Source organism: Megachile rotundata, chromosome 12 (assembly GCF_050947335.1).
Source record: "Megachile rotundata isolate GNS110a chromosome 12, iyMegRotu1, whole genome shotgun sequence".
Lineage (NCBI taxonomy): Eukaryota > Metazoa > Arthropoda > Insecta > Hymenoptera > Megachilidae > Megachile > Megachile rotundata.
Window position 1 is genome coordinate 6,346,902 of NC_134994.1, and position 23,336 is coordinate 6,370,237.

General features: G+C 28.4%; 4 protein-coding genes across 7 annotated transcripts in view; 3 read left to right on the forward strand and 1 right to left on the reverse strand.

Annotated features, from left to right (window-relative positions):
- Positions 1-1,562: 1,562 nt before the first annotated feature.
- On the reverse strand, positions 1,563-11,634 carry LOC100881594 (RNA-binding protein 25). 2 transcript variants are annotated; one of them, XM_012279646.2, is made up of 12 exons: positions 10,932-11,634; positions 10,006-10,148; positions 8,775-9,099; positions 8,505-8,699; positions 8,310-8,425; positions 4,457-4,668; positions 3,653-4,271; positions 2,712-3,129; positions 2,413-2,634; positions 2,174-2,349; positions 1,957-2,103; positions 1,563-1,882 (listed from the first exon to the last, which is right to left on the reverse strand). In XM_012279646.2, the coding sequence occupies exons 2-12, from the start codon at positions 10,111-10,113 to the stop codon at positions 1,790-1,792; spliced, it is 2,631 nt and encodes an 876-aa protein (XP_012135036.1). In that variant the 5' UTR covers positions 10,114-10,148; positions 10,932-11,634; the 3' UTR covers positions 1,563-1,789. The 2 variants fall into 2 exon arrangements, with proteins under 2 accessions (XP_012135036.1, XP_003700886.1); XM_003700838.3 differs by having other exon boundaries at positions 8,775-9,129.
- Positions 11,635-12,664: 1,030 nt separating this feature from the next.
- On the forward strand, positions 12,665-18,479 carry LOC100881919 (serine/threonine-protein kinase VRK1). Of its 3 annotated transcripts, none has more exons than XM_012279648.2 (10): positions 12,665-12,854; positions 14,623-14,832; positions 15,049-15,174; positions 15,240-15,436; positions 15,532-15,763; positions 15,838-16,035; positions 16,126-16,349; positions 16,426-16,682; positions 16,760-16,893; positions 17,010-18,479. In XM_012279648.2, the coding sequence occupies exons 2-10, from the start codon at positions 14,667-14,669 to the stop codon at positions 17,072-17,074; spliced, it is 1,599 nt and encodes a 532-aa protein (XP_012135038.1). In that variant the 5' UTR covers positions 12,665-12,854; positions 14,623-14,666; the 3' UTR covers positions 17,075-18,479. The 3 variants fall into 3 exon arrangements, with proteins under 3 accessions (XP_012135038.1, XP_012135041.1, XP_003700889.2); XM_012279651.2 differs by having other exon boundaries at positions 12,666-12,854; positions 14,662-14,832; XM_003700841.3 differs by lacking the exon at positions 12,665-12,854 and adding an exon at positions 12,925-12,943 and having other exon boundaries at positions 14,662-14,832.
- A 339-nt stretch (positions 18,480-18,818) lies between these two features.
- LOC100882027 (tyrosine-protein kinase Wsck) lies at positions 18,819-22,009 on the forward strand. Its single transcript, XM_012279654.2, has 4 exons — positions 18,819-19,452; positions 19,531-19,685; positions 19,773-21,508; positions 21,590-22,009. Exons 1-4 carry the CDS (start codon positions 19,286-19,288, stop codon positions 21,656-21,658), a joined length of 2,127 nt encoding a protein of 708 aa, XP_012135044.2. The 5' UTR covers positions 18,819-19,285; the 3' UTR covers positions 21,659-22,009.
- A 1,012-nt stretch (positions 22,010-23,021) lies between these two features.
- Positions 23,022-23,336, forward strand: part of mRpS9 (mitochondrial ribosomal protein S9) — a 31,522-nt gene continuing 31,207 nt past the window's right edge. The window contains exon 1 of the mRNA XM_076538465.1: positions 23,022-23,238. The gene's annotated coding sequence lies outside the window, so the exon portion shown is untranslated. The remainder of the gene's footprint in view (positions 23,239-23,336) is intronic.

Below are 23,336 nucleotides of genomic sequence, written 5' to 3' on the forward strand. Positions count from 1 at the left end.
CACAATAATGCTCCGCTATTAACCGAGAGCTTGTATTAAGCCCTCGAAAAAAGCTTTCATGCACTTAACAACAAATAATATGAGAAGTGGTGCTACGCGGCTGGGACACCCGTCTCGCCAACTTTCTACCATGGATTACACCATCCGTGTCACCTCACACAGAAACAGATCTCGTAATTGTACCTACTCTTTTCTATCGCGTTCTTTCAATGCATCTTTAACGCGCTCTGCCGTGCTAAAGCTCGTGGAAAAGGTTATTACGCACGGTCTTTATTTTTTACAAATATTACCTACTATTTTTACGATATTTTGTAATTTCTTTTGTTCATGATATACTGCATCTTTAACGCGTTTATCATACTGAAGCTCGTGGGAAAGATCTTAAGGAAGTATTTTTATTTTTAATGAATATTGTCTACTATTTTCATACTTCGTAATTGTACTTGATACTTGTTCATGTTTTGAATTCAACTTTTTAAATATTGTACCCTAATTTTGTTTTCTATACTGAGAAACGAGTCTTGTTAAAATATTGTTTCATAATATCAAAAGGGACGATACTCAATTAATATTTTGAATAACAGATGCATGTAGTTTTCAATAATCTACCCCATCAGTAGATTTCCAATAAATTTTTATATCAAATTATACAGCCAGAAATGAAAAAGAAAAGCAATATATATTATTATTATTAATCCAGCTATTCCGACAGAAATATCTTCACGTCAAAATCAAACGCCCGCTTTGGAAATTAATAATAAAACTCCTTTTCATTAATAAGCTTATAAATTTCCAAGTTCAAAAATTTAGAAATTGGGAAATTTTGAAAATTTAAATCAAATTTGAGTATTTTGTGGTTTGAAAATTTAAAAAATTGAAAACTAGGGATTCTAAAATATGGGGACATTGAATATTTAAAAGAATAGAAATTTTTTAATTTAGAAATTTAGGAATATAATGACGTAGAAATTCTTGTATATCCATTTCAGGTTCTCTGTATTTGAATATTTGAAAATATAACAACTTCAAATGTTATAAATTTTAGTAAAATGTTGTAAAAGCTTAGAAATTTCATATGTTATATATTTGATAATCTGAAAATTGAAAAATTTAGTAAATAAATACACTTTTAACTTTAACGTTTTTGTTTTACTCGGAAGATTGCTTTATTTCTAATTTTTAACTAAATGAAGTAAAAAATTAATTATTAATAGTTTGTAATAATTACTGATATTAAAAATATGAATTCTAAATTAAACTTATAGGTATATTAATGAATAATTATTTTTACCAACATCAAATACGTTATGATTTAAAATGTCTGTATTTACAAAAACTGTATTGATATTTTTTATAAAATTATATATAATTTTCTTATAAAACTTATCTAAATAAGTTAAACATGTTAATCAAATGCTATCTGTTAACAAATTTAGAAATATGAAATGTACGTGTCGATAAGAGTATCAAGAGATACTAAGGAAATACAGTAAATACAATAAAAATGTAAAGATTATTTTCTAAACCTATGGACAAGCAAATTTGAAAAAACACAACTCAAATATTATAAATCGTAATTACAACTTGTATTTAACATCTCATTTGCTACACATTCATGTTACCTATTAAATCGAGCAACAACGTGTCTGCTGTCTAGCGAAGATTGCTACAAATTATACATAATCCATTGTGTATTGGGGTATATAACTTAAATATTACATTTTAACCAAAGGAATTTGATGTGTAGTATAAATCTTTAAGTCGATTAGTACTTTAATTGATATCTCATTTATTTAACTAAGCCCATTTTTTTAGCTTCCACTTCATAAATTAATAACCTCCACATTTTCACTACAAACACTTCTGCTTCTTCGTCTAATACCTGCAAACATACATCGCGTTAAAATAATACAAATTTTATATTTTTATAGTCAATTCAATCAAAAAATAATTTACCATCTGTACATCGTCGAGTATGCCTTGAGGTGAGCTGCCAGCCATTACTTTGCTGCAAATAAAATCTACTAATGTAGGTTCAGGTTCGCCAATATATTCAATAATCTTCTTATTGATCCACGGCCTTATCCGCTTTTCCATTAATGTCTATATAAATATAAGAAAGCATTAATTACAACTCGACACAAAATTATAAATTTATGTAGGTAACACGCACATTATCTATTACGGCCCAGTCGAGTTGATATCCAAACAAAGCATTTTTATCTGTAGGTATTTTGTCAATAAGAGATTTTATGTGTTTCCGTTTTTCTTCTTGACTTTTTGTACTTTCTTCTTTACCGGATTTAGGAGCTTCTTCACTGGTTTTCTTCTTTTTCTCTTCACCATAATCTAAAATACAATTTTATTAGATATAAAATACGTTCATGTTCAACAATATGCTTCAAAACTCACCTAAAGGAACTAGTTTACGCTTCTTCGCATTATTAGCACCGTCATCGTCGTCGTCGTTATTAAATACATCTTTAACGTCGATTCGACCTTTCTTCCTACTTTGATTTGTTTGTTGCGAATTAAGATTAACAGCTGTGCTTGGACTAGCAGGGGTTTTGTTACCAATACCGTGATCATTGCCACGATTGCCTCCGCTTCCCATAGCAAACGGTACAAAGTTACCTAAAGTCACATAAATGTAACACATGGACGAACGACTTATTCATCGATCTATCAAAAAATGGCACTCTTTTACTCACTACTACTCGTTTTTTCTGGTTCACTAACAAGAGACATGCGCGAATCTTCGTCTAATGTTGGTGGAATGGATTGAACTGGAGTTGTTACAGTTTGATGAGAAGGTGACGATCTCGTTCCCTTTACACTTTCCCTATCTGTTTCTACGACTTCTTCGTTTTCTTCACCGTCCCGATGATGGTTCTGATGATGACGATGATGCCTTCGATGGTGATGATGGTGTCTTGGTGGTGTTCTAGAAGGTACTTCCGACTGGGAAACATCATCGAATTGTACACATTCATCACTATCACTTTCAATTGGCTCAGTTTCTATAGGTGGCATAACTTCTTTCTCCTTTTTCACTACTTTTTCATCCTCCTCGTCAATTATTGTAATTACTGGTTTAGGCTTATACTGTTCTTCTCGTTCAGCTTTTAACTGAAATCATATAATACGTTATAAATTTTCAAACTTTTACAGATTGTATCATACACTCTAAACGTTGTGATTTAAAAAAAAGGCATTGCAAATTTTGCAGAGTAGTATATATAATATCATACGTACACTTAATAAATATGTATTTGTATGGCTAAATTTCTTATAAAATTTACAAGGATTTTAAAGTCGAACCAGTCTGAGATTCAAGCACCATTCGAGCTTGAATCGTTGCAAAGTTCAAATGTTCTAAGTTTGAAGCACTTCAAACCTGAAGCGTTTCAACACATGCATTCCAAGTTCGAAACATTTCCAATGTGAAGCGTTCCAAGTTTGAAGCACGTCTGGATTGAAGCATCCCCAAGTGAATCACATCAAGTTCAAAGTATTCTACGTTTCTAGCATTTTGTACTCAGAACAGACCTTCGTCTTTTTTTGTCATCACATAATTTTGAAATTCGGCATTACAAATATTCATATCGACCTTGTTACCGTTCCCATCAAATATTATTATAAAACACTTTACCCTTTCAAATTCGGCGGCCGGATCTGGATGAGAGGCGTCAGCATAAAGTTTGTCGCGAAGACGTTGAAGTTCTTGACGTTCAGCGCAACGATCCCGTGAATCGGCTTCAGCTTCTAGCGCTCTCTCTTCCAAACGCCGTGAAAGTTCTTTACCTTTGTAATATTTAGCGTCGTCTCTATCATCATCATAGTCTTCGAGAAATTCTTTCAAACGTTTTGCTTCTCTTTCTCTTGCCTCCCGTTTTGCTCTACGCTTCTCTGCTTCTTTCTCGTATTCTTTTTGTTTGCGACGTTCTCTCGTCTCCCATGCTCTTAAACGTTCTTGGTACGCCGCTTCCTTCTCCCGCGCTCTTCTCTCGTTCTTCTTCCTTTCCTTCGCTTCTTCCTCTTCTTCCCTTTCGCGCATAATTTCTCTTTCGGTTTTTCTTGCTTCTTCTCGTTCTCGTTCTCTTTCCCGTTCCCTATCTCTTTCTCTTTCTCTATCCCTTTCACGTTCTCGTTCACGTTCTCTTTCACGATCTCGATCTCTTTCTCGTTCCCTTTCACGGTCTCTGTCTCGATCTCTGTCTCTATCACGATCTCTTTCGCTTCTCTGACGATCTCTATCCCGTTCCTTAGACCTTGAATGAAAAGAAAATGTTAATATTTGAAATTGCATATGAGTGATATTTTGTATTTAATTAGAATTAATATTCTATACTAAATTATTCTGTTCTGATACATTATAGTTTTTGTTATAGTACTTCAATTACTTGTAAATAGTAAAATGGAATTAATCTTTTCTAAATATCAGAGAGCATAATACCTAGACTTAGACCGCCTTTTATCCCTTCTACTACTTCCAATACTACTACTGCGCCCCTTATGAGATGTGGGACTGCTAGGATCACCATCTTGGTCATCTTTAGTACTACTACCATCCCGCCTATCCCGTCGTTCTTTTTCGCGCTTCTCCCGTTCTTCTTTCTCGACTGCTTCTTTCTTCCGTTTTACTTGTGCCTTCTCCTCTTCTTGCTTCTATAAAACACAAAAATGCAAGAATGGGTGAGACCAAACAATCACAGTAAACTTATCAGGCTGTGATAATAAAACGCAAAAACTAGCAATCGTATTCTCCTGAGTTATAGAAATTAAAGGGTAGAAAAAAGGTTACTGTAAGTGAAAAGTTAGTTAATATGTATAAAAAATAGTGGTAATATCATTACACTATAACAGTGCAGTATTATCATTTCTTTTTAAGTCAAAATATAAATGCCTTCGAATATATAATATATATAATACACACATATTAATAAAATATAAAATATTTCACATTGAATATCCATACAATATACATTATCTGAAGAATAACATCATAGAAATTTTATCAACTAATATTAAAACTTATAAAAAATATACTGATACTCTTTCATAGTTAATGCCCTGCTAATACCAACGAAACAACCAATTTTATATTACTTAAAATATTTGAGAAAAAATTTGGATTCCTTATGAAAAAGATTAAAAATTCATTGTCATTTATAAACTCGATATAAATAAATTTAGTATCTAACATTTAAAAAATTATAACATTAAACGATTACTAGTTGTACAAGAATTAATCACATATCAGATATCATAATTTTGTTCATCTCAGTATGGTATACTCACTCCACTGGAGCATGCTCGGTCAGCAGCATCTTACACGAAATCTTGTTTACATATCAATTACCTAAGTGCAGGTATAAATTTTGGAAACAAGCATAAGAAATTTCTTAAGCTCTACTTAAATTAAGAATACCTTAATGCTAACAGACGCATCGTAGAGGCCACCCAATGTACTTACAACATTGCAAATGTGCCTGTAAATCAATAGTGTCTAAAAACTATATAAGTCTAAGAGTCGAAAGGGATGAATATTTAGATTTCTTGTCAATACTCAATAATTATTAGAAAGTATTATACCAATCAGAAGCGGAGTCATCACGAAGAAGGGATTCCACCAAAACATCTTTCACTTTTGCCAAGAAATTGTCACACGTCTGTCAACTTTGTTTTCTTCTGGCTATGCAGCTGATGCAGCAAACTGTTGGATATCAAATGCACAATAGTTTGCCCACCCTTATCGTCCCGTGTTATCAACGTAACGTCTTAGAAATAAATTAGTATGGTTCATCCTTACTGATATAATAGTGACAATAATGGATTACTGCCTGGAGAATCCTAAATCAACTTTCATTAATATTTGACAAAATATTCCTATATACCCTTCTGATAGGAAAAGGAAATGTAATTAGAAGTGTTATCATTTTACCGGAATATACTTTACATAAAATTACTAATAGGAAATATAACAATGTATTTAAAAAAGCACATTCACATCTATAAGTTGCTTTTTTTTAAATTTTCATAGTTATACATCCATACAGTAACCCATATCTTTTTTTAAACTAATAAGGACAGAATAATTGAGTGCATAAAAATAGATGCACGTATGAGGAAAAAACAGACTGTTGAAACATGAAATATCAGTGGTCATAGGTATTTTAGATGGGCAGTTCACTAACAAAACTACAAGAACCGAATGGTTGTGTTGGCTCATGGTTGTGGAGTTTACTCACGGTGTGAAGTTGACTTGGTCAGTCAGTGTGGTGGTACCGGAGAATGGAGGAGCGCGCACCTAGGTACTACATGTCTGATCGAGACGCTGACAGAAGCTGTTTACACAAAATAAAGACAACAACTGAACAGTCGCCATTGTGAAGACAAAATCATTTCATTGTGTGTAGGATTCAGAAAGTCTCGATCCTATCAATAATCTATCTAAGAATATATTATAAAATATGTCAGCGTCAAATTTCTTTGTTCAAAATGATATTTTTGCCAGTCCTAGCTAATATGTAAAAACAATTGGAATAGCAATTTAATGATCTTCTATTACCAATACTAGACTGCTAGACTTTAATATAAAATGATTCATTTTATCTCCAATGTTGACGTTGAGTCATTGAAACATCTTTTGAATGTTGCTATTAAAGCCTTCCAATTCTTTTTACTCTTGTGACTTCGTATCCTGTTTTATTATTATGTAAGTATTAAGGTATTCTTTTCTTTTTTGAGGCTATCGGATTACTCGCCTAGTATTTCTTTTTTTTCTTTTCTTAAAATTGAATACAATATTACATGACAATTATTGTACTTTTATGAACGTACTAGTGCTAGCAGTTTAGCACAATAAGTATAGAAGCGGATAAAAAATTTGATCATGTGAAATAAATTCAAAATACAATAGCAACGATGCTATTAACATATAACGCAGAATTATACGTGACGAGTTAAGAAGATTGAGTTCCAATAGAAACAGATTTATCTGCTTATATGGTGTCAGCATGTTGTACAAGATTCTCCCGTCTTAATATTGCACATTTCTTGTTTTTTCATGTTTTGTTGGTTGGATATACTCTGACTTACCGACGAGGCTGCAGCTGCCTGCGAAAATACGAGGGATGTGCTGTGATTGACTCCCTTCAGAGCCAATGAGTGAGTGAAAGAGTGGTCCCCACACACAGCATTCCTAGGCGTGTGCGTTTGCTGTGTGCGACGCACGCTGCCTGTTATTATAATTATAGCAACGAGTCACGGCTCCAATTATTCAGAGCTAACATAGCACACACGCACTTTATCACAAAATACTTAAAAACTAAACTTTATAACTATGCATTTGTAATCCTCTTTTGCCTGCCCAAATACATTATATGACTTTCGACATATATACTGCGAGTTTAATCAAAAGATGTCTAACGTGAATTGCATATATAATCAGATGCAACAAAATATTTCTAAATCCACAAAGTGTTTACAATACATTTCATTATGTCATTTAAATTATATATTTATGTAAATATTTGTGTAACAAACTTTATCAATTATAGTGACTTTAATGAAAATACCCTTATTCACAAATCAAATATTATTTTTAATATAGTTATTTTAATAGAATCAAAAGATGTGAACATTCTGATTTCAATATTTAACAACTGCTCTTTATAAAATAGTTTCAACATAATCCGTGTATTCTAACATTGTCAAAAAATGAATTTTATTTATTTTTTCTTTGTCAAAAAATGAATGGAAAAAATAATTCCTGTTTGAAGATAATAGAACTGATACTACAAAGTATTACAAACATATTCTCAATGATATTTTCAAATTTTAAAAATAGAGAAGAAAAATTTCTATCAACATTCTACCATTTACTGAATATATAAAAATAAGTAAATAATTGCAAACATAATAGATCTAATTTTTCTATCAACAGACTATACTTTTTAAAGAAAAATTATAAGGAATGAAATGTGTTGTACATTTTATATATAGAAAATCATATGATAGATACTAATATATAAGAAAAATTTTTAGAAGAGATTACAACATAGTACAGAATAATGTTCATAATGCTTCGTAAAAAATTCGCATGTCAGTAAATAATTTTACAATAACTGTTAATATCTGTAAACCTAAACTTTTGCAAATTTTTTACCCAATCCTATTAGACCACAATTTGTAATACCTTCTGACATTTTGGTATATCACATCCGACAATATGTCCAAAAAAGAAGGGCAGAAAAGTAGGAGTGACATAAGAAGAAGATTGCAAAGATAATCGTAAAAATAATTACCTTCATAACCTCCCTGAACTTTCCAATTTCTCTGGTAATCAAGTCTCTTTTACTTTCTTCTATTTCTGCATCATCCAAGTTCAATGATTTTGCAACCATCTTTGTTTGATGCTCTTCTACAATATGTCAGGAAATGATATTTATTAATTTTTTAACATAACTACTTAAAATATTGTAAGAAAATCAAGATCCTACCCGGTGCAGTTTGTGCCATTTCCAAATCAGCAGCATGTTCAGCTATAATTTGATTAATACGAGCTAGTGCATCTGCATCCACTACTCTCATGCCCTCATCCATGTAATCTTCGCCTTCCTCTCCTTCAACTCCTTCGGTAGGTGTTTCATCCTGTAAAGGTGACTGACCACCTCTTAATTTTTTTCTTCTTTCCGCTAAAAGTACGAAATAAATAAATGAAATACATGTGCAATATAAAAATAACCATATTTTAAAAATATTTAATTTACCTTTAAATTGATCCAATACAACTTTAGCTTTCGCATCAACTTTCACCACAAGTTTCTTCGTACCTATTTCCATATCATGAAGTAATCTAACTGCTCTAAGACCTGCATCAGGACCTGCATATTCACAAAATCCAAATGCTTGGACTCTCTTCCATGAGAGGACGTGGCCACATGCACCCAGTATATGTCTAATCATTACATCAGGTGCTCTGTCCATAATGTTACCGATAAATACAGTAACTGGTGGACCTGATTCTCTCTCACGGCGACGATTATTATCATGGCGATTCTGGTTACGAGCATACCGAACAGCTGGAGCTGAGGTCTGCATCGCAGATACGGGTGTTGGAATCATCTATTTTTTATAAATGGTAGTATTCTTAATAATACACATCTCTACTCATGCAATCCAGAATCTTCCCTACCCCTAATAATATATTAATACACTTTTTTCTGTTTAATTATCTTCTATTACAAAGCTGATCATGCAAAGATTAAACATAATAAACATAAAATAAAAAATTATCAGAAATCAGAAGTTTAAAATAAATTTTTGCTTTATCCATTACAATTCTACAATAAGATACTTTATGTAATTATAATCTAAATATAAAATGTTAATACATTACATAGCATAACCACATTAAGATACAGAAAATATAAGATAAAATTAGTATTATGTAAAAAATACATGACAAATTCATCTAATATATTATCTAATACATCAATTTGCTCACACAATACTGATTAAACAAAATATGACATGCTTCTTTTTTCCATTTTTTATCTGAATACATATATTGCTTGTTAAAAATTTCTTGCACTTGTTGATAATGGTTTTAGTTCTTTTTATTTAAATACAAATAAGCAGATATCAATTATTATTGTTACTTAACACAAAAACAGTAACAACAAGTTATCTTCTAATTGATTTTACATAAATGTCAGAAAAAATAAAAATCATATAGCAGAAAATAATGTTAAAAGAATTTATAAAAAATACATAATTCTTACTGAAATTAAGTAACTCTAAAAATGTACAAGAATTGTAATAAACATTATATTATAATGAAATTTCAATTGTTAAACAAATCATTCAATGTTTTCTTACGAATGTAATAATATTTATCAAGTGCAAAAATGATTAAAGAAAATCTAAGAATTCACCAATATCATATATAGAAACAAACATGCTATGATATATATGCATTTAATTTTTATATTTACTTACATGTGCCATAGGCATCACACCACTTATAATTGGTGGAGGTGCGCCAACCATATAAGGCATAGGTGGGATGCCTGGTATACCCATAGGAGGCTGACCAGGATAAGACATTTCTTACTTTGAATAGTACTATGGCAGTGTATTCACTAAAAAATATTTAAGACGTACTTAAAATACATGGATGTTACATATTCATATAAAATATATTATTTTAAACCTTCTTCTAATATAATTGTATTAATGTATTAAATATGTAATAAACATGAAATTTTATCAATTTTATAGAATTTCAAAATATAATGGTAAACCATATGTACGATGTTAATATACAATGAAGTCTGTTTAATCTGGAGTTTAATTCGATATTTATCTAGGATGCCAGATGAATTTGAGAATGGATGGAGAAATAGGACTAAATGTCAGTGAGATATCATTACTCTGCACAAGAACATTGTACCAAATTAACTGCTTATAGAAATGAACATGTTAAATGTTAGAATCGTGAAACTAACTCTATTAATCCAATGGACCTAACTACAAACACTTAACTGGTCTAACATTTGAACACACAAATAAACCTCACTGTATATTAAGATTATTTGAAATTTGAAAGCAAACTGAAATTGATGAAATATTGTAAATAAAAAAGTTAAATATATTTAACAAATAATAACCTTCTAGATATTATATACTTCATAAACATACTTTTGGCATGCATTTAAGTGAATTTTTATTACACTAATTAATATTAAGAAAAGAAAAAGTTTAATCCTAAGAATAATGTGCAGAAACTGTACAGTCTACAAATTATATTATACAAAAACATACTTTTTCATAAGAATACCTATAGGTACTAGACAAGACATTAATGGATGCTTTGGTATTCTAACCATTAAATGATTTCAATAAAAAATCAAACTTATACTTACATAATGTATTTGAAAATAGAAGTAAAGCAATAATCATCATTTGAAAAATTATTTATGACATTTTATTAATGTTATGCAGTCATAAAAATGTTACATTAAACACAGGAACTGAAATTTCCACCTTCACAATTTTTCAGCTGCTAATCACTTCTTTTCGTCCATTACAGCTTCACACGCCGATCGCTTCAAGAAGGCTATGGTTGGTAGTACGTTTCCCGTGTGTTCAAAAATGCATCATAAATATGTGTATACTGTATGCTACGTAAGAATAACCAATCCACACAGCTTAATAGTTTACAAAGTTTTCCATCCTTTTCGATTGTTACATTTATATATATTGAGATCTATATAATATGAACAACATTGTAACTCCTATATGTTTATGTAAAGTCCGTACATTAGATAGTGACATATTTAGTTCATTTCACAATAGGATGATCATGTTGCGATAAATTCCATTCGTTTGGCGAAATATTTTCTTTCCTACAGTTAAGAAACTGAATATAATATTTCATTTATCTTGTATATTTCATACATTATCATTATTTTACATTGTTCACTATACACTTTTTATTTATCGAACAATCACTGGTTTTGCATGCTTGACATTGCGAACATTGTAAACACGCATTGATGTTTCCTTGGTTACTAAAATCTCAGTTTATACGAAATGTACCATTGATCTTCAATACTCTCAAAACATTCTCAGATGTTTCTTCGTCGTTGCTAGTTCCAAACAATCCCAGCCTCTGAAAGGATCTGAGTTCACAGGTCAAATGCCTAGGGACATTTTTATCTATGAGGGTGATACTCCTTTATAGTCTGTTTTCACCTTTGTGATTATTTATATGGTGAAACAAAAAGAAGAAACAGTAACAACTAGTGATGGTATGGGACAAAGACATGATAAAAAAAATACAATGAATATATATTTTTGGCGTTACAAAATAGTGCATGCGCGTCACTATAGACCTTTTATACAACAGAAAATAAATATTCCAGTCCTCCAATTTCTAGATTTTCAAATAATGAGTATACGAAATAAAAGACCACTGGATATATATTATAATCCAGGGTAATTGAAACTAGAATTCCTCAGTCCTGTCAACCTACTATCTAACCAAATTGTTCTAGGAACTTTGTTGAAAACGTGACGATCGCTGCACTATAGTACTTCGAACGCCATCTCTGAATATTTTCTCATGTAAGAACATCAAAGAAAATAAATAACTTTCAGGTTGCATCAGTTTTTTAAATAGCAGGATATTATGATAATTTATTTATATAAAATATATTTTTTTATATAAATAACAATAATAATTTTGAATGCAAATCAAATATATATAAATAATAATACCTAAATGACACGACGTTTATTGCACATTGCTGGGTAATGAAAGTACAGTCTTCAAAAAAATATAGGCTTATTATTAAACACTATTTTTTTTATATGATCATAAAAGAAAATGATCTATATATGTAGATCAATAGTACAAATATTATCATCAAAGTAATCGATAAATATAACCGTTATATATAAATAATAGATTGTAATAAGCTGTTTAAAAACAGGAAGACACAAATATTGTTGTTTACAATTTTAATATTCAATGGGTTTAAAATAAAATCTTTGAAAAATGAAATAAAAAATAAACTTTTTTAATATTTATATACACATAGTTAATTTAAATCCGAAAACAAAAAGTGTAAATTTAAGAACGCCCTCTTTGGTTGATCGGCTTCCGTTAAACACTTTAGTTCATGAAATGGCAGTGTGATGCATTCTTAAGCTGGGTGAAGTGAATTCTCTTTGGAGGATTATTAGAATTTCAAAACACGAAAGAAGTACTCTAAATTATTGAAGATACCGATCAACAAAGCAATTAGTGACTGTATGCAATGTCCTCTAATACAATTTCTGAGGTATATGAATTCGAATGAATGGATATTCAGAAACTTTTACTAGTAGTTAACTATTTTGGATGACAGTTGGACCATATAATTCTTTCAAAGTAAATGTTTTAATAGAATTTATTCGAAAAATGGAACAAAAATATTTTGAGATGCGGATTTGTGGATTACAATGTAATTTTGAGAAAATACAAGAAATAGTTTCCAACATTTTCTTAATATTTATATAATTTATATTCATTTGACAATCTTATTAATTAGAGCTCAAATAATACGTATTTTAGTGTTTTAGCAACGTTTAACCACAGTAATGTATACATATTTCTCTAATTTGATTCTATTTTGTACTAGTTTCTATCATATTCTAATATTGACAATTAATTATCTTATACCATTACAGAAATTAAATTTGAAAATCATACAAATTATGAATTTAAAATATAGATAATGTAAAGGAAAAGTTATTTATACGTTAAATTAAAATGATGTTTTTTTCTTTAAAATATAAACATATTTTTGTATATACATAGAAACAATTATTCTTTATATAATTTTAAATATTGGGTTGATACAAAAATAAATGTGGTTTTTATTATTGCAAACTTAAATGTTAAATTGCCGCAAACATTTGTAATTATGTGTTACAAAAATATATTGCTAACCATTCTTTTCTGTATTTATTCTTATGTACTTTAAAGTGCATGATAAAAGATGAAAAGAAACAAGTTTGGATAATTCCATTATTTGATTCTAAATTGAAATTCGATTTACATTCGATTGAAATTCAAGACATACAGAGCGATATTGAAAAGCTAGATATTTTGCTTTATAATATGCTAATTCATATTTTATGAAATGATTAGTTGTTATTTGATATAGTTAACTATTAAAGCTTAGAACTTTCTGTTTTGCATTACTTATTCTATTAAAAATAATACATTTTGTATTATCATGATGTTCTATTAAGGTTCTAAAGTAGAATTATTCTTATTTCAGATACTTTGATTATAATTACGAATATACTATTTGAAAGTTAATACTTAAAAACTATACTTATTTTTGCATCAATCCAAAATGTAGATATTTATATAATTCTTTTCATATAATTAAAAACTTGTATACTATTTACATATAAACTTATATATTTGGTTTAATAAAATTCCATTCAATTTAAATGCTTCGAAAAATTGTAAATAATTGCATTGTTCTATATCGTAATAATTACAAAGTTTAAATGTAAATTACATTAACAATTCATCATAAAAATGTATTCTTAATGGTTTAATTTATTTAAACTAAAAATTTGAAGTAAATCACATAATTTTGTATTATATGATTGTGAGAAAACCATTTAGAAATGTTATCGATATTTGTATTCGTTAATATTTCTTTATATGTATATATGTGTAAAGAGAATAGAAATGATTTCAGTTAAAATAAATTTTTATTGAATCCTTTTTATATAATAAAGTATTATTTTAAATATAAATGTATACACTAACATTTATTATTTATGAACTTACATTAATCCTGGTTAGTATGACAAATTATTATATCAGTGTTTCATGTGTGCTTGTTTCTATCATAATTTTTGTGCATTACATTTTAATAAAATCTTATAAAACATGTTTTGAAATATTTTATACAATGTACCTGTACAAGAATGTTCTAATGTTACAAAAAATAGTATATCTATAAAATATATGCCTTATTTTATAAGTCATTATTGTATAATAAAATTGTTACATGTGTTGTTTCTTATTTTGTTCTTAATATACAGGAAATATTTTGATTATACTTCATATAAATGATTGTATAGTGATAATGGCACCAAGAAGAGGAGAAGAGATGCAGATTAAAAGAAGAGCAGCTACAGGTTGTAAATTACCAAATCAATTACCAGTTGGAGAAATATTAACTGATATTACTCAAAACAAATGGAAATTGGGACATACAATAGGATATGGTGGATTTGGTGATATATATTTAGGTAATATTTTTTTTTATTTTCCATTAAATTACATCGATATTAAAATTTATTTATGTATTTAAATTAATTTTGCAACTGATATTTTAAACAACATGCTTCTTTTATTTAAGAAATATTTATGAGTCTGAAAATTTTAAATGTCTTATATGTCTTATATATTTAAAAAACTAAAAATATTTTTATGTATTAATTGATTATTTTATTCTTACATTTCAGCATCAAATGATCTTAACTCACCAGTTGGAGAAAATGCAAAATATGTTATAAAGATTGAACCACATAATAATGGCCCATTATTTGTTGAAATGAATTTTTATATAAGAGCAGCTCGTAAACATATGAGTAAGTTATTTATTTCTTACTGACATAATTTATATTATATATGTATGATAATATAAAAATTTCAGTTGATAGTTGGTGTAAGTCACAAGGAAAAAAGCGAATAGGTGTTCCAACATATGAAGGATCAGGTTCTCATGTGTATGAGGGTGAAAAATACAGATTTTTGGTAATTCCAAGATATGGTATTGACATTGGAAAATTGTTTCTATCAAATGGAAGGAAATTGCCAATTAAACTTGTTAATAAGCTAGCAGTTCAAATGGTATTTAATTATAAAGTTTCGAAGCTTTTATAAATTAATTTTTATTTTTCTATATTTCTGTAGTTTTACAATTTCATAATCTTTCTGTTGTATAGCTGGATGCGCTTGAATATGTTCATAGTCGAGGATATGCTCATGCAGATGTTAAAGGATCAAACATTTTATTATCTTTATGTGAAGTCAAAAGATCTCAAGCATATTTAGTTGATTATGGGTTGGCTTATCGTTTTCGGACAGCAACAGGTATGCATAAACCATTTGTTCATGATGAAAGAAGAGCACATGAAGGAACATTAGAATTTACATCAAGAGATGCACATCATGGAAGTAAGTCATAAATATAATATAAATATTTAACGTATAATATCACACTGTATATTACATCTTATATTAATATACAGCACATTCAAGAAGAGGAGATTTAGAAACATTGGGGTACAATATATTACAATGGTTATGTGGTAAATTACCTTGGGAGAAAGAAAATGATAGTGTGCCATCAACAATGGATCCTGAAGAAGTTCATGCACAAAAAGAACTTTTTTTTGCAAATATACCATTATTTATGAATGAATGTTTTCCTTTTGAAAAGCCACCTGGTAAGTTATATAATTCTCTATATAAAAGAAAAGAATATCTTTAAGTATTAAATATATTTGCTTGACAATATTAAAAATATTTTTTAATAGCTGCCATCGTGGAATATATGACATATATTACTGAATTGGGATTCGAAAGTAAACCTAATTATTCTTACCTACGTGGTTTATTTCAGTCTGGTTTTAAACAGAAAAATAATGTTCCTATATGTTTATATAGTTTAAAAGAATCTAGTGAAAATATTTCTTGTCCCATATCTTTTAAACGACCATACTTAAGAGAAAGAAAACCTTGCCAACCTGTTAATGCAGAGGTATTATTTTTTGTGTACATATTATTCGAATGAAATTTTATGTAAATTTTGTTAAATAATGCATTATTATTTTTAGATTCGTATAACGCGAAATATGCAACCGAAAATAAATGTTGAAGTTGAGAAGAAGGAATTTTGCTGGGAAGCAGTATTAGCACTTCACCCTGATAAACTTGCAAAAATTAATATGCAGTCTCCGCCATCGCCACTTACACCACCTCCATCTCCACCTCCTCCATCTTTACCCACATACGCTATGTTAAATGTAATTCAGAGGATGAAAGAAAAACAATCAGGCACATTTCGACAAAAATTATTACCAAAATCATTAGAGTAAGTATCATGTTTTAATTGAAAAAATTACCAAATTTTAGTAAAAATATTAAATAAAAATAATTTTTTTTAAATAGCGATGTTAAAGGGAAATTGATGACGCCAGCCATGGAACAAATAGTTCAATTAAGAAAAAAGTCTTCTGTACCAACGTTTCCTCCACCTATGTCATCGCCACGTGTAACTCGTTCACGAGTGGCTAAGACAAAACGTAAGATAATTTTTTAAATATATTTGTTTGTATACATATAGCATAAATACTGCTTTTAAAAATATGAAATAGTTTGTTTTAATCGATCTTTTTTATATAAATTTTAATTTTATTAGGACTTCAGAATGAGAAATCCTACAAGGAAATGCAAAGTAGCAAAAGAAGAAAAGGTCCATCATAAACAGAAACAATTTTTCTAAATACTGTTCCAGTCTTCATTCCATGTACAATGGAATCACCAGCAAGTTATCTAAATAATGGATATATGCTTAAGTATTATTCTTTATTAGTTTATTTAGATTTTATAAGAATATACTCTTGATGTTCCTGTTACAAGGACAAAATTGAATTAATTAGCAATGCCTCGGGTGTGCTTAGTACACCAATTTTTGTAAGACTGCTTTATCGTCATTATTTGTTGTTCGATAAAATGAACGTAAGATTTTTTAAATAACTGTATAGCGAACAAATAATTACAAATAGTGAGGTAACTGGAAAATTACACTTTTTCCTTATAAAAAAATAATTTTAACCCAATTGAAATAAGACTTGCTCATAGACACAGTGATAAAATATCATCACTTCGATACATACAAAATATTGAAATATTTCGTAATTATCATGATAAACTTATGATCTGAATACTAAATTTAAACTAAACTACTAAATTTATTTTATTAAATTTAAACGCTTATTTCTTTATTTTATGAAATACACGGTTATTAAAAGCACAATATGCTATATAAATAATGTTAGTATTTCATTGTTTTTAGTAAAATGAAAGTTATTGAAATAGTAAATTACTAGTAGTTAAAATGTTTAAAATGTATTTAGTTTTTTATCATTATAATTGTTTTGTAACTCATATGACGTAAATCAAACATTTTATATTTATATAACAATAACATGATACCTTGATTTTATGATCAGACAACAGTTTGTATTCTTATACAAAATGTGGAATTTAAGTTAGTAAGAATCACGCGAATGATCTTTTTAATATCAAAGTATATATTCAAACATAAAGTTGTTAATAATATAAACAGAATTGTAGTATATAGCGAAACAATACAATGATGAATAGTAACGTGTGTAAAAATTTACAATCGTAAACTGTTGTTTGTTCTTAATAGATCAGTATTGACCCACTAATCGTTTACACAATTAAAATGCAACAGTTTACGTTTGTTACTATAATTACAATATACTGACAAGAATGCGTGTGTGGTATAATTAATACAAATATTTTAATTGAATTTTTGATTTTTTTACCTGGCTTAATTAAAGAAAAAAAAACATTTCAAAGTTTGTCTCCTGTTTATATAATATTATCTCATGTTACTTTAATATAATGTAATCTAATTTGCATTAACTTTTATCCAATACTTGCATAACATAAAGCCCAATAAACCATTGTATATATTTATAATAGGGATCATGTATAGATAAAAGGGACAATTTATTTACAGTAATTTGTGATAATTTTATTTGTATTTTCTTAAGTTATGTGTACCTGTGCCACAAAAGCAGAATTGCTAAAGACTTAAAGATGTATTGTAATTAAATAAATACACATACATTTGTAATTTTTTCTATAATAATACTATTTTGTTTACTAAGATTCGTTAATATAAACCTAATATTAACTTTGTTCATATTTTCTGAATTATAGTAATCAAACAACAGTATTGAATTCAAAGATTTTCAACCCATAATATTAAAAAACTTATTCAGATAAAAATATGATAAAAATATAATGAATTTATTTAATGATTTCTATTATATTATTAAATCAAATCAGCATTACTTAAGAATTTTGATTTTTTAAAAATTGAGAAATTGAAGATTTAAATATTTGAATTTTTGATAATTTGAATATCTGGGATTTCAGAAATTTGAAATTAGTGTTTATTGACAATATAGATATATTAATTATCTGAAGTCCTTATAAGTATAAAATTTTCAAATTTATACGTGAAACAAGTACAGTTTCTTTGTTAACTTCTTTCTACAGTCATATACAATCCTGCTTGTTTCGAAGATTACTCATTACTAACGTCATGTGTGAAATATGTACGAGTGTAATGTACGATACCACACCCGTAAATATTCCTCAACGTGTTGATATTTACCGTATTTATTTAGTTTATAGAGGCTCATAATCATTCTTGATCAAGTAAAAAATGATAAAAAATCAAAGATATTATTATTACTTTTTAATAATCGAAAGAAATATAATTGATTACAGAGTTAACCTTATATAGTGACATCATTCGTTTATTGATTCAAATGTAAACTATCCGAAAATAACATTTTGTTAATATCTTAGAAGTAGTGACATTAATAAACATTAAATCATAGACACAGTGTTAAAATTACATTACAATATACAATGATAATATTATCCGTCCTTTTTTATTTCTGTAATAATGTACTTAGTCAAAAATATGAGGGTTGTTTTCAAAGTTCTGTATCAGATCCTGATTTACCAACTTTAATATTAAATCATGCTAGCATGCCAACAGAATGTATCAAGGAATGCCATTCACGATATTACATGTAAGACAAAACATTATAAATATTTAGTGCTTTTAATTACAAATTTATATGTAATTACTAATTATTGATGATGTATAGGTTTGCTGGATTAATGAATGGACAGCAATGTTTTTGTGGTAGTAAATATGGTAGAAAAGGTTTATCTAATTCATGTGTGGATCCTTGTCCTACTGATCCAAGTAATTATTGTGGTAGTCAAGAAGCCATGAGTATTTATTCAACTGGACAAAAAGGTATATTTGTGTAAAGCTCAGGACAATCTTTAATTGAAATTGTTATTTATTCTTATATATTTTAATTTAAATGAATAATATGTTTAGGTCCTAGTCCACCAAGAAGTGCTCAAATAACTCACAATGGGCATAATAATTTGCAAATAACGTGGGAACCACCTAACATAACTAATGGGAATATTACCTCTTATATTTTAAAGGCAATAGTTATCCAAACATTTTCATCAAACCCATTACCACCTATAGAAAGTCAAATACAAGGCGGTGCTTCAAACAGCACTATTTTACAAAATCTGCAGCCAGGCACAAAATATAATATATCAATTATTGCCACAAATACTGAAGCAAATAGTGAACCTGCATATATTTCAGGATGGACACTAATAGGTCCTCCTAATAAACCAAAAACACCGAAAATAATAGAACGAACAAGTACTACTGTAACTGTTTTATTATCAGAAGGCAGTAGTGAATCTGGACCTATTAGTGCATATCAAGTATTTGTTGTTCAACCTGGTATAATACCTCCATTAGGTCCTAATGTCACATATTATAATTATAAAAAATCAATACAGCAAGGTTTAGGATACTATATTACTGGAGAATTTGACTCCTCAGAATTCTATAAATATAAAGTATTTGTTGTTGGAGATGGTAAAATGATTGGAGAATATTATAATGCGCCTCTAAGTTCTGAAATGATTCCTCAAATAGGTTTAGCAGTAGTTTCTAGATTTCAAAGAGAAATACAGTTTGCTTACTCAAATTTAATTAATAATTTGATAAGTAATGAAAACAAGAACAATGAAATGGATTCAATAACAATTACACTTTGTATTGCAATTGGTCTTTTAGGAGCATTACTTATAGCATTAATCATATTGTATTTTGTATTGCGACAACGTCATGAAAAATTCCGTATGAGAAAACTTCCAGAACAACAAGAGCTTACATTACAAGGACCACTATATGAAGTTGACAATTTAGCATATATTCCAGAAGATGTACCTGAAAGGGTAAATCATTACCAAGAACTAAAAAAAAAAGTGTGGACAATACCGCAAAATGCGATGAAAATTAATGATACTATAATACGTAGAGGACGATTTGGTACAGTTCATACAGGTGTAGTTGAAAAAGATGGAAAATCTTATACTGTATCAATTCATAACATAGCTGACAAGTTATTAAAAGCATCGGATAAAAGAAAAATGTTGCGAGAGTTAGATGTTTGTATTAGAGCATCTCCTATGAAATATCTTGCAGACCTTGTGGGAACTTGTGAAACACATGATACATTATATGTCGTACTAGAATTACCACTTCAAACGTTAAAAAGTCGTTTATTAGCAGCGAGATCTGGAAATACATTTCCAGTTAATCAAATGTTACCTATAGGATCTATGATAGCATCAGCTTTGCAACATCTTGAAAATTATAAAATTGTACATGAACATCTTTGTGCACGAAGTGTAGGTCTTTGCAATGATTGGACACCTAAGTTAATGGGTCATGGAATTGCTAAATATGCATTGGAAGATATAAAATATACTCGATGGACTGCCGTTGAGTGTTTTGATAATGGAAAAAAACATCAACCTGGAGTTGTTTGGTCTTTTGGTGTACTTCTATGGGAAATGTTTAGTATGGGTGGAACACCATATTCTAATATTTTACTTGACAATGAAGTAGAAGAGGCAGTTGGAGGAGGAGCTAGGCTACCACAATTACAAGATACTCCTGACCCACTTTATGAAGTTATGTCATCTTGTTGGCAAATTGAAACTCAAGAAAGACCCACATTTTCAGAACTTACAAGATTGGTAAGTATTATTTCTTTTTGTATTTTTAAATCATGAAAAAGAAGTATTTCATCTATTTATTATTCTGTTTTGTATTTTCAGGAAACTTTAAGCATTTGTCCAATCACAACAATAACAGAACCATATATCCCAGAACTAGAATTAAACTAATGTTCATAACAACAACAATTTGTACTTTTATTGCATTTATGTGATGTTCGTTGTACACTGTACATAATAATCTTTTAAGTACTTTTAAATTCTACTTTTAGATAGTCTGTGCAGTTACCATTTTATATAAACTACAGTACACAAGATTTTATATTACTTTCTTTCAGATTTTAGGTTTTTTATATTTTTATATCTTTTTTATAAATCATACTATTATATAAATATTACTGCCACTTTCCGTCCATAATGTTTAAAATAAGATTAATAAAAGGTATGATGTTTATATAATATATAAATTTCATAATCATTACATTACATGTACGATCATTTTATTTATAATGAGAGAGTATACAGGGTGGAACAGTATTAAAATCAATTATTTCCAAAATTGTAAAAATTATTAAAATTAATTAAAATTACCAAAAAGAAACTAAAACAATTACTAAAATTGTTAAAGAGAGATTGTTCTGAATAGACTGTTTTATATGATAACAATTGATTCTTTTTAAATCAATTTGAAATTATTCAGGAAATATGAGGGTCAGTTTAGATCTTCATTAGATCTTCTAATGAATCTCCACAATTTATAATTTGTCTTTTCTTTTTATAAAAATTTTTTATAGTACTTTATTTATTCTCAGTATTTTATTATTTTATGTTTTAATATGAATGTTTAGATTCTGTATTAAGTAACATTTTAGTACTTTATTTGGTAATTATTACTTTCATTACAGTATGAAGTATTTAATTATTAATCTGAACTGCGTGTTTATATGTGTGTACATTATAAATATAGCTATATAATTTTGTAATTGTAAACTGTGTTCCTTGAAACAAATACAAATCAGTATATTGTAACGTAATAATGATAATTAAAATCTCTTCTAATTTCTTTTCAATCCTTAAAGTAAAATAACATTAATGCCTGAATATTATATACCTATAATAAAATATCCTCTTATACATATCAAAAATGATAAAAATTAAATAGATATATGAATTTGTTTTGTAAAATTAAATATTTACTTTGATACAAATATTTCTTATTATGACCTCAAATGTTCATTAATTTTTTGTACATACCTCGGACATACATTGAACCAAATTTTTATTTTCGACAAATGTAAATTAAAACAATAATTGTTTTCATGTATAAAAATAAATGAAGAGAATAGGTACTACGATAAAATAATTATTTATTATTTCGTATTAAATAAATAAAAATATTGTTATTGTAATAGTTCTTCACATAAATAGATTCGAATTTTACCGCTATCTAAGATCACTACTACCCTCTTCTTCTAGTTAAATAGCTTTTCTGTCTTTCTTCAAATTATGACCAATTTGACGGCGACCAACCAAAAATACGGACAAGTATTTCAATCACTTCCATGAGGATTATTACTCCCGCAAAAATCAAATTTACTCTTGTATTTCAATGTATTAAAATACTTTTATCAAAGTATAATGAATAAGAGTTGCCGGCAAAGCGATAAGAAAAAACTTAGGATAACATTAGACAACATGATTTTGACAGATACCTCGGAGAAATGTGATTATGCTATTCAGCGTATTCGCTGGTAAGTTTTATCCTTATAATATATGTTTTGCATACTAAGTATATAAAATACACGCTGTATTATATTTACATTTTTTTCTGTGCTTTGTATCTATCTGT

What these genes read in the sequence shown, in the direction of transcription:
- LOC100881594 (XM_003700838.3), bottom strand. Translation starts at nt 10,113, where the DNA reads ATGTCTTATCCTGGTCAGCCTCCTATGGGTATACCAGGCATCCCACCT. An exon ending in GTGTGATGCCTATGGCACAT is followed by an intron (nt 9,130 to 10,005) that starts GTAAGTAAATAT and finishes TATAAAAAATAG; the next exon opens with ATGATTCCAACACCCGTATC. An exon ending in ACCAGAAAAAACGAGTAGTA is followed by an intron (nt 2,635 to 2,711) that starts GTGAGTAAAAGA and finishes ATGTGACTTTAG; the next exon opens with GTAACTTTGTACCGTTTGCT.
- LOC100881919 (XM_003700841.3), top strand. An exon ending in AGCAGCTCGTAAACATATGA is followed by an intron (nt 15,175 to 15,239) that starts GTAAGTTATTTA and finishes TAAAAATTTCAG; the next exon opens with TTGATAGTTGGTGTAAGTCA. An exon ending in GCCAACCTGTTAATGCAGAG is followed by an intron (nt 16,350 to 16,425) that starts GTATTATTTTTT and finishes TATTATTTTTAG; the next exon opens with ATTCGTATAACGCGAAATAT.
- LOC100882027 (XM_012279654.2), top strand. Translation starts at nt 19,286, where the DNA reads ATGATAATATTATCCGTCCTTTTTTATTTCTGTAATAATGTACTTAGT. An exon ending in TTATTCAACTGGACAAAAAG is followed by an intron (nt 19,686 to 19,772) that starts GTATATTTGTGT and finishes TAATATGTTTAG; the next exon opens with GTCCTAGTCCACCAAGAAGT. An exon ending in TTTCAGAACTTACAAGATTG is followed by an intron (nt 21,509 to 21,589) that starts GTAAGTATTATT and finishes TTGTATTTTCAG; the next exon opens with GAAACTTTAAGCATTTGTCC.